General features: G+C 33.8%; 1 protein-coding gene across 2 annotated transcripts in view; it reads left to right on the plus strand.

Annotated features, from left to right (window-relative positions):
* LOC140751506 (protein kinase C-binding protein NELL1) overlaps positions 1-15,858 on the plus strand; it is a 52,112-nt gene that overhangs the window by 15,785 nt on the left and 20,469 nt on the right. For both annotated transcript variants that reach the window (XM_073085396.1, XM_073085397.1), the window contains exon 2: positions 12,354-12,461. In XM_073085396.1, coding sequence (XP_072941497.1) covers positions 12,354-12,461 — 108 coding nt within the window. The remainder of the gene's footprint in view (positions 1-12,353; positions 12,462-15,858) is intronic.

The raw sequence follows: 15,858 nt of genomic DNA on the forward strand, positions 1-15,858 counted from the left end.
GATAGATTGACAGTCGGTTGCAACTGATAGTAGGTACCTATAATGTAGTTCGATTAACATATTCCATTTACTTATAAATGTAGTAGGTAAAAAAACCTAAAATAATCCTAAAAACCTAAAATAATGAATTCCGAAAATAAAATTCCGCCATTTTATTTTTAAGAACAACAATCAACATTTCGTCTTATTTTATCTTAAATGGAATCCCCTGTTCAAAGAAACTATTCTGACCGACAAATTATGTAAAAAAATCAAAAATAATTTTAATATTACTTTCATTTTGACGCATGAGAAAAATCAGTACCAAGAATGGGCATTCTCCTTTAAACGAAATAAATAAATATAAAAATCCTTACCAATTTGCGCTTTCATAATGAAACACTAACTAATTATGCATTTAGAAAATATTCACAAAGAAAGAAAATAAGTTCATCATTTGTTTTTCTCCCATTGTTTTTTCAATATTTTATTTTTATAAATACGAGTTTAAATTTCTGTGCCAGTACTAAATATTAAAATATGACACATTAAAAATAATTATTTCATTAATATATGTAATAAAATTTGTAAATTTGAAATTGTATCTTAAAACATTGTAGCGTAAAAAAACTTCCATTAAAGTCATCATCATCAACCCATTACTGTCCCACTGCTGGGCACAGTTCTCCTCTCAGAATGAGAAGGATTAGGTCATAGTCCACCGCGCTGGCCAACTGCGTATTGGTAAACTTCACATACCTTTGAGATTTTTTTTTATAAATCTCTCAGGTATGCAGGTTTCCTCACGACGTTTTTCTTCACCGTTTTAAGCAAGTGATAATAATTTTCTAATACGCACATAAATTTGATTTGGAATTTGAACCTCGGACCCCGCGATTGAGACGCCGCGTTTCTTAACCACTAGGCTATCACTGCTATCCATTAAAGTATTTGTAGTTAAGTATTTAACGGAACTGGTATTAAAATGGGCGGATTAAGTGAATTATACGTACAATTTGACATAAAGTTAAGTACTTAAACCTGCATCAATGTATCGACTATTGGCTCAAGACCACGCCTTTTGCAAATTTTATGGTGTGATTCGATGATTACAACATACGATACTACTCATATAATGCAATATGCTACGCAAATGGTAAATACTTCATAAAATTGGTATCTAGTGCTACATAAAAGTTGGCATTCAAGGGTGAGAGTAACGTAGAGTAGTTGGTAGGGTACGACAGGTTATAACACTTGCAACCCCAGCTGACGTCACCAGCAGCCCCACCATCGTGTTGTTTGTTCGATAACCAATATCGAATGATTTCGTTATGGTATCTAATTTGTTCATTTACTTTTACATAGGGGTGTGTTTTGCAATAAATATAAATATGCTAAATGGTCTCCTAGCATGTTCCATTTGTGTGTGCGAAGCTTAAATGATTATTAGAAATACACTTATCATTTATATTAAAAATTATATTTTAAAATTGTAAAGCTCTTGGTGTTATAGTACTTATAGTATATAATAATTGAAATATATCTTAATATCTGATCCTTTTCTTAGAATTAATTATAACGTCGATGTGTTTAATGTAGATTCGCAAAAACTTAATAAACTCTCGGTACCATACAAAGGTATAAAAGGTTGAAAAGATTGTCTCACAGTCCCGGTACTTCAATGCGTGTTTGTCGGCAGCCGGCTTAGGAAGCGAGCTCGACCCGACGACGCACAATGGGAGTACACACGTGCGCTGCGGAGCCTTATCTCTCCGCTGTTTGCGCAGGATTAGCGGCCCCGTGCCCCACTGCCAAGTTCAAAGTGTCAAACACACCTATAATCTAACCATACGTACACACGACTTATCACTTGCTAACCCACACAGTTGCCTCTGCTCGCGATGATATGAAAATATGCTCATATGACATGTTATGACACACCTCCTCGAACACAAATATTCAATAGCATGCATAATTTCGTGCTTAAAATGTTGTTGAATTATTTTTCCTCGGTCGAGATAGATAATGAATTTAATATTGAAATAGATATAATACATTTCAGATATTTCAGAACCAATCGTAAACCTCTTAAGTATTGTATTCTTTGTTTTTATCAAAAGAGTTTTTTGTGCAAAAACCGGGCATCAAAGTAGATGACGGAAATTGTATTCTAACGGATTCTAACTACATACCTTCCTACTGCATGCTATTGCTAATGCATAATATATTTATTTATTATTACATGTATGTATATTATTTTGGCGCCATTCTTAAAATATATTATTCAGTGTATAATATTGTATAATCTTCGCTCAGGTACATTTTTATAAAATATAGCGCATGTAAGATATTCAATGGGTTCGCATCATTCGTTATATTCTCATATTTACTATTGACGTTCATAAAGTATATTTTATTACCCGAGTTAGAAACGTGTTCAGTTAATTGTGATACACAGATTGTCATCGAAATATAATCAAATGTACACTTTTAAGTCAAGTGCGCTATGACAGATTCTAGGTCTTGCTTATATAACATAATTCCTATTTGTGTTAGCCTAACTTGTTTATGTCCGTGAATAGCAGCATAAATAAAAGAACGGCTGCATATAACAATTCAAGGTCGTAACATATTTTCCTAGCTGATATCTCCACGGCAACTAGTGCATAATGTTCAGCTTACAGATACATACTTGCATGTGCAAATAAGTCGCAATATTGTAAAATTTCCAAGTGACCGGATGTTGTTTGCAAGCGCCAGGCAATGCAAAGGGTAAACGAAGGACAAAATGATATCAGAATTTCAAATACAACATTAGAATTGCTTTGAAAAAAAGAGTTTGCGGAGTACAGCCCGCGCCGCGCTGCCGTTAGGTGTGATTTGGATTTACAATACTTGTGTGATATTGTCTAGTATTAAGCAACGTTCCCGCTTAAAGCTATAGGTACTTCATGTGTTTTAAAGTTTTGTAATGTCTTTTATTGGAGACTAGTTGTGCCGCGTTAAAAAGAAAAGAAAACAAAAACAATATCTTAAACAAAGAAAATCGTCAAGACTAAATGGTGTTTGAAAGGTGCTCCCCGGGGCCATAATTTAATTTTAAGGACTTCATTTAGGGCAGGGGTTCCCAAAGTGTGCGCCGCGGCGCCCTGGTGCGCCGTAGAAAGTAAAGAGGGGCGCCGTGAGTCGATCATCTAATCATTGGACACCACAAACATTGGCGTTTTGGTCATCGATTCAAAATGAATATCCAAATTTAACATCCAAAGCATTAAATATTTTCATTCCGTTTGCAACATCATAAAGCTGGGTTTTCAGCTGTAGCTGTGATAAAGAACAAATATCGCTAAGGATCAATGTGGAGCAAGAAATTAGAGTAGAAGTGTCAAGTCATATTCCCCGCTGTAAAACTGCGCGGAGATCACCAAGCTCACCCTTCACATTGATTTGACTGAATAAGATCAACCAAAATCAAATAACTGCTATTATTGTAGGTACCTATTTCTTCCGACTGTCTTCTTTAAATAGTTAGCTAGGACAGGGCGCCGTGAAAAAATATTAAACTTGTAACTGCGCTGCGGGTTACAAAAGATTGGGAACCCCTGATATAGGGCATATGCAGCTTGATTACAATTCTAGAATGCAACATCCACAGACCTGTATTTGTATTTAGATATAAATCTGTGGAAACATCATTAATAATTGCATATATTATTATATTGTATATATTTTGGACAATCCAAAAACAGACGGATAGGCAAACGGGGGTCCATCTCAACCACCGACAGTTGCGTACAACTACATAGAATTTTCCCTTTTTCATATTAACACGTGTAAATAAATACCAACGAAACGAAAAAATTGAAAGGCCCTAATTATTATTTGTCATATATATTTAGTAATATTTACCAAATGATAGCGATAATAGTCTAGTAGTTGGAAACTAGGCCTTTCGCTCTCCTCTACCGCAGACCTAATCCTAATCACAGGGACGCAACTTCTTTTAACTTAAAACTTTGTACCCACATTAGAACTTAATTATAACCTGTTATAAAACATCGTTATATAAATTTACACACCTGAAAGTTCTTAAAAAATGTGCTTATAGTATGTGATGGCTATTTAAATCCTCACTTGAGAATCGTCGCCCGTGACCTTACTGACTCATGATCCGTGGACCCGTTTAGAAATTATTAGGGATTTTCACCCTAATTACACAATTTCTTTTGCCCTATCCGTTTAAGACCTAAAACTACAAAAAATGTTTTCAACCTGCGTAATATTTGGTAGCGTGAATTTACCTTACAAAAATTTTGTTAGGTTCGCTTATACTGATTTTAAGTTCAGGCATGCACCTCTTACTTGTCAAATGTATGTGCGTATTAGAAATTAACTATCACTTGCTTAAACGGTGACGGAAAATATCGTGAGGTAACCTGCATACCTGCGAAATTTAAAAAAAGTTTTCAAAGGTATGGTATGGCGCTGGCCAAGTTTTCCAATTCGCACTTGGCCAGCGCGGTGGACTAATCCTTCTCATTCTGAGAGAACATAGCAATGGATTAATGATGATGGTGAAGTTTCGCTTATGTTAAAAACTGTGAGATAGATATAACTGTTTACTTCATTAGTTAACAAAGCGATAACAATCTTAGCATACATAATTTTGATCCTTAGACGCTAGTAGACAATAAGAGTAGATGTAAATAATAAATAAATACCGAAGAGTGATTCGAGGTTTCCCTTGGCGACCAGTCGTCCTTGATGCAACACACACTCGCGACTCGCGACTTCCGATAGGACCTTCCAGGACCTCCGTAATAAAATATATTATTTTTATCGTCTCGTGACGAACTCCAAATTATGACTGTATGTAATGACAGAAACGTCAAGATTTCAAATTTTGAATTTATTCTTTATTTGTTATCAGTATTTCAGCCGATCCGAAATACTAAACAGGTACCATTGTTTTAATTTTATTTTTATTGCTTCCTGCAGCTATTTGTTTAATTATTTGTACCATGAATCGCTCCATTTACATTCGCCATATAGTTATTGCGTACCCTATACCTTCACAACGTTGTTTACCCCCATTTTTGGCTACAGTAACAAATTTTGTTTTCTCTTAAATCGGAGTTTTGTGTTTAGATGATGGAAATAAAATTTACCGTGCAGAAATGTTTCTGCAGACCTATGTAAATCAGAGTTTTCTTTAAAACACCCAAGCCCCGACCGTATTACATTCGCAAATGCATTTGAGGGATGTGAAATCAATGCAAACAAGCATTTGAAATTCCGGTCTTCAAATCGAATACGTTGGGGTTCGATGGTATGCTTACATTATGCATACTGGATTTTGAATATGGTTAGAGTGGGTACTGGGTAGGTAATAAGGCGCCGGCGGGTGCGACCGGTGGCCGACAGGTGGCGGACACGCGCCGCTGCCGCCCCCGACTATACCCTCCGCGGCGGTACGCGATGCTCTGTACGTTACTGTTTAGTTTTTTGGACAATTAATGATATTTATAGATGAGTATTGTTAATGTTATATATCATGGTATTATGCATTACAAGATGATGTATCGTATAATCATATTTCTCGTTAAGACAAACTATATAAAAATATATAAACATTTATCTACACAAACTCATACATATGAAATTAAAATATGTTTTGAATTAACCAAACACCATACAGATACTTACTATCTGAAAAATAATAATCAAATATAGATATCAAATGGTACAAAAATAAGTAAGTACAGTTAATTTAAAAAATATTTGTCATCATAACGGACTGCCTCACCCTTATGTTTGTCTTAAAAAATAATTCGTGCGGACAAGAAGCACGCATGTGGCATATGTCACGGGAACGTTTCCTTCGAACGGTAATGCACTTACGATCCGCTACCACCGATACCGGTACCACAGTAATTAAGGGGAAAATAATAATGAAAGGGGTTATTTTGTGTTATACCTACGTGTTCGTATGATTAGGCAGCATAACAGTATTTTTTCTTTGCAATGGGCAGAAGTTAGCGCGATTACGGGATAACAGTATTTTAATGTCATACAGATGTCATGTAATGAACAACTTTTTAATAGTTAACAAATAAACATACGTTACACTTAGGTACATGTCATGTAGTCTTGTTTTAACTTATTTCATAACTGTGATATCAGTCATCGTTTGTTCCGTCTGGTACAAATGGTACTTAAGACAAATGAATACGACATTAGCAGTGATATTAAAATTCATGACAAGTATTTACTATTGTCATACTTTGTTACATCGATATACTAAGTAGTATATCGATGCTTTCTTAGGTATTTTGAAATTAAAACTACTTAGGTACGATAAGAATAATTAGGCAGACAGACAAAAAAAATGATAGGAAAATAATATATCTATATAATAGACTTCATTTGAAAGACCTCTTTAAGTAGGGTCGGCAGGTTTCACTTGAGTGGATCTGAAGTGGTGTAATTCTGCCTTCTTGATAACAATTGTGGTATGTTCCCGCTACGACCCATTTTCTCGGCAAAAAGCCAATTTCATTACATTACGTAACATTCGTGGTTAGCTTTTGTTGTAGAAACTCTAATGCAATACGAATTGATTTTCAAAGAATTACTCAGAAGGGTTGTTCAAGTTGACGAGTCCACAATGTTGACACGTATAAAAAAAACTACTTAAGTAGGTAATATGTAGTGGAATAATAAAGTAAAGGAGAATCTTAATTGTATCATTCTACCATGTTTAGCATAAAGTAAGGATATAATTTAGTACTTTCACGATAGAAGCAAATTTAGATTAGTTCATTTCTGAGGAGCGACACGGTATAAATGTCTTGTGTCGAAGTCTATCTTATACAAACAAATTATTGAAACAAAACTCCTATAGCATGATTCAGAGTACAAACAATGGCGTCGTCTCTTATTGATGAATATAAAGTCACCACAATCTTGATAATTTTATGCAAACCATAAATAGTGAAATTAGAAGAGGTTGATATAAGGGTTAATTGAAAAAATATGTGATTGTTCTATTCAATTACTGTATTTTGATAATTGTTCGTCAATAAAAGGAGAAATACTTAGTAATAAGACACCTGCGTATTTATTAATGAACTAAGAGTTATAAAAGTTACCATCATAAATTAAGTTCACTAAGTGGCTCCATATGGTCAACTTGGCCATGAAACAGGTTTCATCCACGTGCCTTCTCGAATTTCCCCGAACAAGGACTTCAATTAATTGTTATTAACCCTTGCACGTTCGATCACGTGTGAACGGATAGCTCATTTCACAGGCGTCGGGTTGCAGTATCCACTTGTTTATTATGCGGAAAATAAACACTTATTTATGCAGTTAGGGTGAATGCGACATGTTCCCTGTCGTAAAATGTTTGGAACTAATAAGAAGGAGGGGAGTAATAACTAGATGTAGTTACAAATATTAAATGAGGAATAATGGTAAGTACTAATTATGATCATGTACATTTACTGCTAATTACACCAAGGACTTTTAATTTACATTTGAACTACACGTACAAAAAAACCTAAAATTCATAGTACGTACTCAATAAAAATTCCGTTCTGATTTTTATTCCGTTTCCTAGAGCTCATTCAAATTTATTTCGTGACATTTAACCCAGAAAAACTTTGCATAAAATCCTACCTAATTATTTCCCTGTGGGCGACGTCTAAAATCTTATAGTCTAAAATGTTATAAGGTTTTATAAATAATTACTATTACAAAAATTATAAACATGTAATTTGTATTCCAATAAGCGACAGTTCCTCCATAACTAATATTAAATTTTGAAGTTGCAAAACTTGTGTCTTACAAAGAAGTTTTAGTTTAGAAACTTTGGAATGAGACCCAAAGCTCATTTAGGCGGCGTTACGCCTACTGTATTCATGAGAGGCTTGACGTTGCGTTTATTAATCACCCGTGAGGCCGGCGCGGTTAACCAAAATTTTCCGAACCGTTAAACCTTTTTGTTAGGTATTTCAGCTGTCAAAACTAATTATTTTCTCCCAAATATTTTTGATAAATTGCTTGGGATTTACGTGATGTTTTTTAACGTTATTAAACATTGCATTATAAACTACGAAGACACGAGACTTAAGTGAACAATATTTTACAGTAAAGAAATATTTTACGAAACACTAAAAACTTATGTCAACACTTTTGGTTGCGTGTAGGTAGTAATTATGTAAATTGGGCTAGACTTACGAGTATAGTATTTTCATAAATTTATTGTACTAAATGTGTTATTCATAATTCCCTCTAGTTCAATAAATTGATTAATGGTATGATTTTAATGGTCAATTTTTCATTTGATATAAATCTTTACGGTAATGTAATCGGCAAAAACAGTAAATGATAAGTAGCCATCTTCAAATCTTGAAAGGAGAGATATATTCATTACGTTTCCTAGATATATATTGTTTGATATATTAAAGCGAATATTCAAATATAGGAAATTTTATTAATGAATGAAACGAAGAATGAACGATTATGTACGATTACGTCAGGATTTTAATTAATTAACTTCGCTCTAGGTGATTAACCTTCCGATTGCAGTTTTATTGCACTGGCTAATGCTTGTAGCGCTTTCCATATTTTCAAAGCAAAATCTTTTATTAACACACTAATAATTAAAACAATTTTATTTAGCTCGTAAACTGTCATTCGCAGATAGCGATTAAACTTCCAGACTCGGCTTTTAAAAATGTTTGTAAGGAATAGATCGCTTGGTAGGGTTTTAGCGGGAGCTAGAAAGCCATTTAACTCGTAGTTTTACAGCAGTTCCGGACTGCATACACATACGTACATGTAGTAAGACTGTGGAAGTGGAAGTATTTACGATCGCGTGGAGAACAGTTTACGGCTAAGGCTGTGCGGGTGGAATTATCGCCCGATAGCTACTCTGTATCGTGATACCATCGTCATTTACTAAACGTTATGACTCCTATAATACTTTATGACTGTAGTCATTGTCATTTTATAGAAATATTCATTGAGGAAACGTCCTTGTATGACGTCGAGATTTGTTTTTAATAATACACACTACCAATAAAGAATGTCATCACTTATCATTTTTGAATCATCTTTGCATTCATCCAAACTAAACCTTACTTTCTAGCCTTATTCGAAATCTCATTTAGCATTCCAACGGTTACGGAACATTTTCGAAAACGAATACAGTAAATTAATAAATGGCATTTATAAGTATTATTGTTACCCATATATAACAACAAAAATGTATTAGCAAGTAGGCTAGCGAACTGAGAGCGAACAATACCATAATATAAAATGAACAACAAGAATGAAAGCGCACAGCGCAGTACACAATTCCGTTGGCAACTAGACGCTGGGAGAATAGTGGCCGTTTACGAGGTAATCTAGAGCATCACTTCGTATCAGTTCGTGGATGTGCCGATGGAGGGTGGCAGACACGGCGGCGTCGGGCGGCGCCTCGCCTGCCTGCTCCAGGGCTGCCGAGATACTGGCACATAAATTATATTAACAACTTTGACTATTAATTCAAACATTACTTGTATTATGGCAAATATGTTTAAACTCCATTAACGCTATCATTATACTATGTGTTTTTATAATACGAGTAGAATAGCGATGTTCGTCATTGTTGGAACGTCTTATTGTTTATCCCACCATGATTCCTTGTTAATAGATATTTACAAATATCGTAAAACGTCACTATTTGAATATTAACTTTACAAACGTTAGTGAGTAAATTGAATTAATAAAGCTGAATAAATGCTGCACGTGAACCCTAGCACTTAGTTGGTGTGAGAAGTATCGCAAATTGGGGCTTTCTCCACGTATAAACGAGAGCACTTGGCGAAAGATGTGACGCTTTTTAATTCAAGTTGGAATTGAGAGCGCGAGGGCACATGGGAGCCCGCTGCTCTCAGCCGCGCGTTCTGATGCTATAACGCCACAAGAGCGCTACTCTCATCTTTTTATAAAGTTTCATTGAAGTCAAATATGAATACTGTCTTTATGACTGCCTTTATATTACACCAGCTTTTGTTAATGAGTCTGTAGTTGAATATACTGCTTCTTTATGAATAAGCTAGATTAAAAAGGGAAAGATAGTATTATGTTATGTGGATTTTTTTTGCATTGAAATAGAAATATGTCGAATGTTGTTCCATTCTTCTAAATCCATTCTTCAATTCTAAATGATTGTTTGTGAGTGTTCATGAATATTAGAATCAACACTGTAGTATGAAACAACTTTTGTTAGCTAGTACATACTTATGAATGGTTATAGCTCACCGAATTATGAAGTTTGTGTCGCCTCTTTATGTTAATTATAATTTACTTTTGCATTCACTTTTAAATTTTATCCCAAAATTATGACTTAAAGTAACATATTATTCTTTATCAACAAATATAATACTTTGTATTTCTATACGATATGTATAAAGTTCAACAATACTTAAAGTTACTATGTATTGTCTATTCTGTCGTAGGCTAGAGCCGCTACGCCGCTACGCTGTAGCCAGCTACGTGACCGGGTTATTTGTGATAGATGACACTCTGTTTATACTGTGAAGATTTTCTCAGGCTAACTGTTAAATTTATGGTTTACACACAAAAGTATGAATAATACATGAATGTATTTTACACCATTTTCATTGCTTTTGTCGTATTTAATATTATACACGGTTGACTGTCTGATATATATTATATTTATTTTCCTTTTAAATTAGTGGGATGTCTATAATAATATTGATAAATTAATGAAGAAAGAAGAAAGAACGGGAATGAAATTGTGGTGTGAAGTACAATAAAGAACATTCCATATTATTTTATTACAAACTAGCTGACCCGGCAAACGTTGTGTGGCCATATAAATAAAAAAAAATGTTAAGGATGAGCAACCCTTATCACTTAGGGGTACGAAAAATAGATAGTAGCCGATTCTCAGACCTACTGAATATGCATATAAAATTTGGTGAAAATCGGTAAAGCCGTTTCGGAGGAGTACGGTAACTAATATTATGACACGAGAATTTACTTAGCTAAATAATATTACTTAGCGGCCTCGCGTATGGCCGGTCTGAGTACTACATTGCCAAAAAAAGCGATATGTGTTGGCATCTCTTCCAACGAAACATGGCATAATACAGCAAACACTGGAATATTAAAGCTCGTACTTACCACGACGGTTTCTTCCGATCGATAGCCGAGGCTGTGTTTGTTCTCCATTTTTCGTAGTCCGCCTCCGTACATATTGATTGCTCAGATGTAGGCCAAATGCCTTTATTGGTTCGTAAATATTCATTAGATTAACGAATCAGTAATCGTTAAATCGGTTAGTTATATTATGGATAATTGTAGATTAATTGTTAAGTAAAAAAATTATACTGTTCTTATGGATTATATTTCAGTTTACTACTTACTCGCAGATCTTATTAAATTAATGTAAACCTTATTATATTTTGAAGAATATTTTGAAGAAATATTATGAACCTAAAGATAACAACAGATATTGCCTAAAGTCCCAATTCTCATATTTGATAGAATTCATTAAGAGGTATTCATTAAGGGTATTTTACGGGAAAAAAAATCTCAGCATTCGTGAGTCATATAATTTGATCTTCTCCTAGAAGCGTAACCTTTTTACTGAATAGTTAACACGATGACTAAGAATAGTCATAATAATATATCTCAAATCTAGCAAGAGTTATTGGAAATTTTAATATTATAATTAATATATTATTTAATATTATAATTTGCCACATGGTTTGAATCACTTATAATTATTTATAACAATGGCAACTAATTGTAGCTACATGTCTACAAACTTTACAGATATTTATTTATTTATTAAAAGGTTGCCAACATTCTTTACACTTTTACATTTTAAATTAAACAATACACAAAAGTCCAAGGAAAGTGCTAGAATAATTATAGGCAACGACAACATGGAAAAAGACCTCAAATTACATAAAAATAAAGTTAAATTAAATTATATTAACATAAAATACAATTAATAAATAGAGATAATAGGTTACAGTTTTTCTATTGTAATAATTATCATCATATAGCGTGATCTTTTGTCCATAAATTCATAGTTCATATTAACAATAAAATGAATACTATTGACTTTTTTTAAATACAATAATTAATTAAGGGAAACACATTATTTTATAACATTTTGGAAATACCTAATAATATTACTAAGTTATCCCTGTATTTTTCCTTGAATAAATTGTATATAAATTTTCCTTTTGCAATAGGCGCAATATTATTTTTATTACTTGTCAAGGCATATATGATAGATTCGTTATGTGATATTTATTCAATATATAATTATTTTGTTGTAGCCACCGAGCTAGATCTGCTAGGCGCGCTGTCGCTGCACAACACGTCGCGGGCCGGCGTGAGCGTGGCCCCGGGCATGCAGCCGCAGCGCACCGCCTACACCCTGCAAGGTAAGCATACTTACAGTCTACACTCCTAGTGCTACTTAATTAGCCTAAGGAATAAGAACTGGTCTCATAAACTATGCTACTAACTCCTGCCTCGGGACTTAAAGGAATAGTCCTTGACGTCCTATTCGTACGAGTAGCTAGTGACATTCACATTAAGGTTCTCAATATATAGTTATTTCACTTACATAGATATATTATATTCACTTGATTACACATATTTATGTTTGATAAAAAAATATAAAACACTATGTTTTAAGCGGTTTGTAAGTAATAAGATCTAGGGCTCTACCATTTTCAAAGTTCTTAAGTTACAGTTGAAATCGAGTTTTACTTGTAGTCGAAAATTAATTTTGTTTTATTTGCCATCTACATGTACCGTAATACTAAAACAATTGCATATTGCATAGTTACAACAAATTCTCGGAAGGAAGGCGTACGGCGTACATGCAAGTATGTACTGTAATAATAATACGTAGGACGTAGGTACGTTATTACTACAAAGTTGCATAACATAACCTTTGCATGTTTAACTTAAATGCGATTATATAGATTGACTGTCTGATAAACTGGGATTTAAATCATAATGAAGACATTATGCAGTATATTTCTAGGTTATTACCGCGTGCTTCTCTATAAACTCTTTAAAACCCGTCAAAATCAGCTTAGTAGTTTCTGAAATAAGTCAAAAATAAATATCGGGTTTTTGTCCTTTGGCATTGCGCTATTAAGTGAAAGTAGCAGGTATTTAAAGTAATTCGAATTATTAATATGAAAAAATAATACTTTTTGTGTACAACTCATTTACCCGATACACGATAGAGTGCTCAGGATAGGCAATAATGGATCGTAAACAAGGTGCAAGGCGCAATCCATTTCAGGTGCAATTCACTTAAAACGTCATGTTAATGGCACTGCCGGCCTCGCCTCTTTGCTTTCCGACATCCATGTATGTTCAAGTATACTATGTGCTTATCACATATCATCTATCATTTTAACTTAATGAATAATTTATTGATTAATAATTTACTTAAGTTAATTAATAATTTATTGGTTTACTCATAATTTATTCTCGTGTTGCCTTATATAAAACAATTCATAACTTTTGCTAAACCTATATGTCCGAATCATTTCATTGTTTCGATGTATCCATTAGAATAATATCGTGGAGAATACTAAATAATTGTTGGACAGTCATATTGTGTAAGGTCTGTGAAATCTACCAACTTGCATTTGTTTAGCTTTAATTCTGAGATCAGTTCGGAAGAGTAGAACAATTTTATTTTTAACTTGAGCTTAATTAAAAATTTGCAGACGATGAAGGTTTTTGTAATATTGAAACGGAAATAACGCTTATCTGACGGTACTAAAACACAAAAACCTCGTTTAAAAATCTGAATAATTGGGCTAAAAGAATAATAAGTAAAATAATATTTAAAAGTTACTACAATAGTAAAATACCTCAATGAAAGATTTATTATGGCAAGGATTGTTTTTATTTCCTGCTGCGTGGAAGGGAGAAACTTCATCATTTTCATCTTATTGTCTGTTGACGTTTTGCAATTTGCTTTGGAAACGGAACTTGTCAGGAATCGGAAATTGCTGGTTTCGCTTCAATAAATAGGGTGCCGGATTCTAAAAAAACTTTTACTGTCCCTCTGGGTACTTTTACGATATTATGTTTTTTATTATAATTTAACATTTACATAACCCAAGTGAAAAATAAAACGATCCTAGCCAACAAAATTAGAATAGGACAAAGGCTTAAAAATATTGAGTATAAACTTTGAGCCCTTGCAGGCTTTTTACAAATTACATAATCAATGCGATTTAGATTTTGTAGATTTACTAAATAATAAATTACACGTCAATATATTAAAACTATCCAGAAAAAAATAGTCCTACATTCGTACAATTCCGTTTTTATCCAATAAATATTCGTATCTGAATTAGATCGCAAATAACGTAAATCCCCGGAGCTTAATGCTAATCTTCCTGTGGGCAGCGGACGTATTGAATATTGACAGAATAGATTGTAATGTCCGGAGCGCGGGTTTCCCCAAATCCGCAAACACCGCAATCCCTGTGCGCTGTGATTACCACAACGGCCGATGGGACAAAATGCGGGACATGTGCCGATTTCACCTAGGGCTGTCCCGTATTAATCAAATTTTGAGACCTTTTAAATTTTAAGCGATTTGTATACAATATAACTAGAATTGAGATAAATTGTACTAATATTTTGTTAAAGTGAAGAAGCGTCAAGAACTATCTTTTCGATATAATAATATGTTGCTACATCATAATCTACTTACCTTTATCGAAATAAAAAAAAGTAATTAAGGGAAAAATAAGTAATTATCTTATAACATTTTGGGAATACCTATTAATATTACTAGGTTATCTCCGTATTTTTCCTTCAATAAATTGTACGATGTCGCATATCGAGTATAATAAGGTTAATAATACATGATCGAACTTGACTATTATTTTATCAAGATGTTCGTACTTGTAACACTTAAATCAAACTATAATCTACTAAAATACAAAAAAAATCCCATGGGAGCAGCCCTACCATCTCGAGACCTGCTAATTCGCCGTATTCACTTACGTGTAACCTAAAACGCGCCATTAGGCAAGTTGCGTACTCGCGTAATTGTCGAAGGGTGTCCGCCCTAATTTGTGGGGATCAAAGCGAAAGTCATATTGTCCCGCCGCGTTAAGCGTTAAGCGTCAAACGTCCAACTACCCCGACGGTCTATTGTCCGCCAGGCGATGCCATTCAGGAACATTTCGCTCCACCGACAGGTTGACTGTGACATCTGGGGCATAGCAGATAATAATCGAATGTGGAATCTATTTCGCGCCTAATGTCGGTCCCATGATGTTACTAACGAAAATCAAAATACTGTAGTGAACAGAGGGGCAGGCTTACGTTAAAAGCGCATGATATTAATTTCTTTTAAAATTATATATTTTATAGAAGTAATCTTTAATCACTCTGCGACTTAGTAGTTATTGCAGTACAGTAGTATATATACAATTTCTACATTGGTGGTGAGCCCGCTGTACAATATCGTATTTAAGTTAACAAATACATTATCTTTGTGATCTTCAATCACCTACAGTAACTTCCAAATTATAATTATAAGAACCCAGGGTAGTTGTTAGCCTTGACCCGTACAGAATATAGTTACAAGTACGATTGAAATCGGAATCCATACAAGATAGAAGGGAATTCAACGTTATGTTAATTTTTACGTGTAAAAGTTATTTTTTGGATGTTCATAACGCACCTCTGATATTTAAGAGTAGTGTATTAAAAATTAATTTAGTGATAAGTATATGAAAACATCACGAGGAAATGTTATTCATCTTATAAATATCTGAGGGTTTACAC

This window comes from Epargyreus clarus, unplaced genomic scaffold (genome assembly GCF_041222505.1).
Source record: "Epargyreus clarus isolate Ecla_fem2 unplaced genomic scaffold, WU_Ecla_fem_2.2 ptg000023l, whole genome shotgun sequence".
Taxonomy (NCBI): domain Eukaryota; kingdom Metazoa; phylum Arthropoda; class Insecta; order Lepidoptera; family Hesperiidae; genus Epargyreus; species Epargyreus clarus.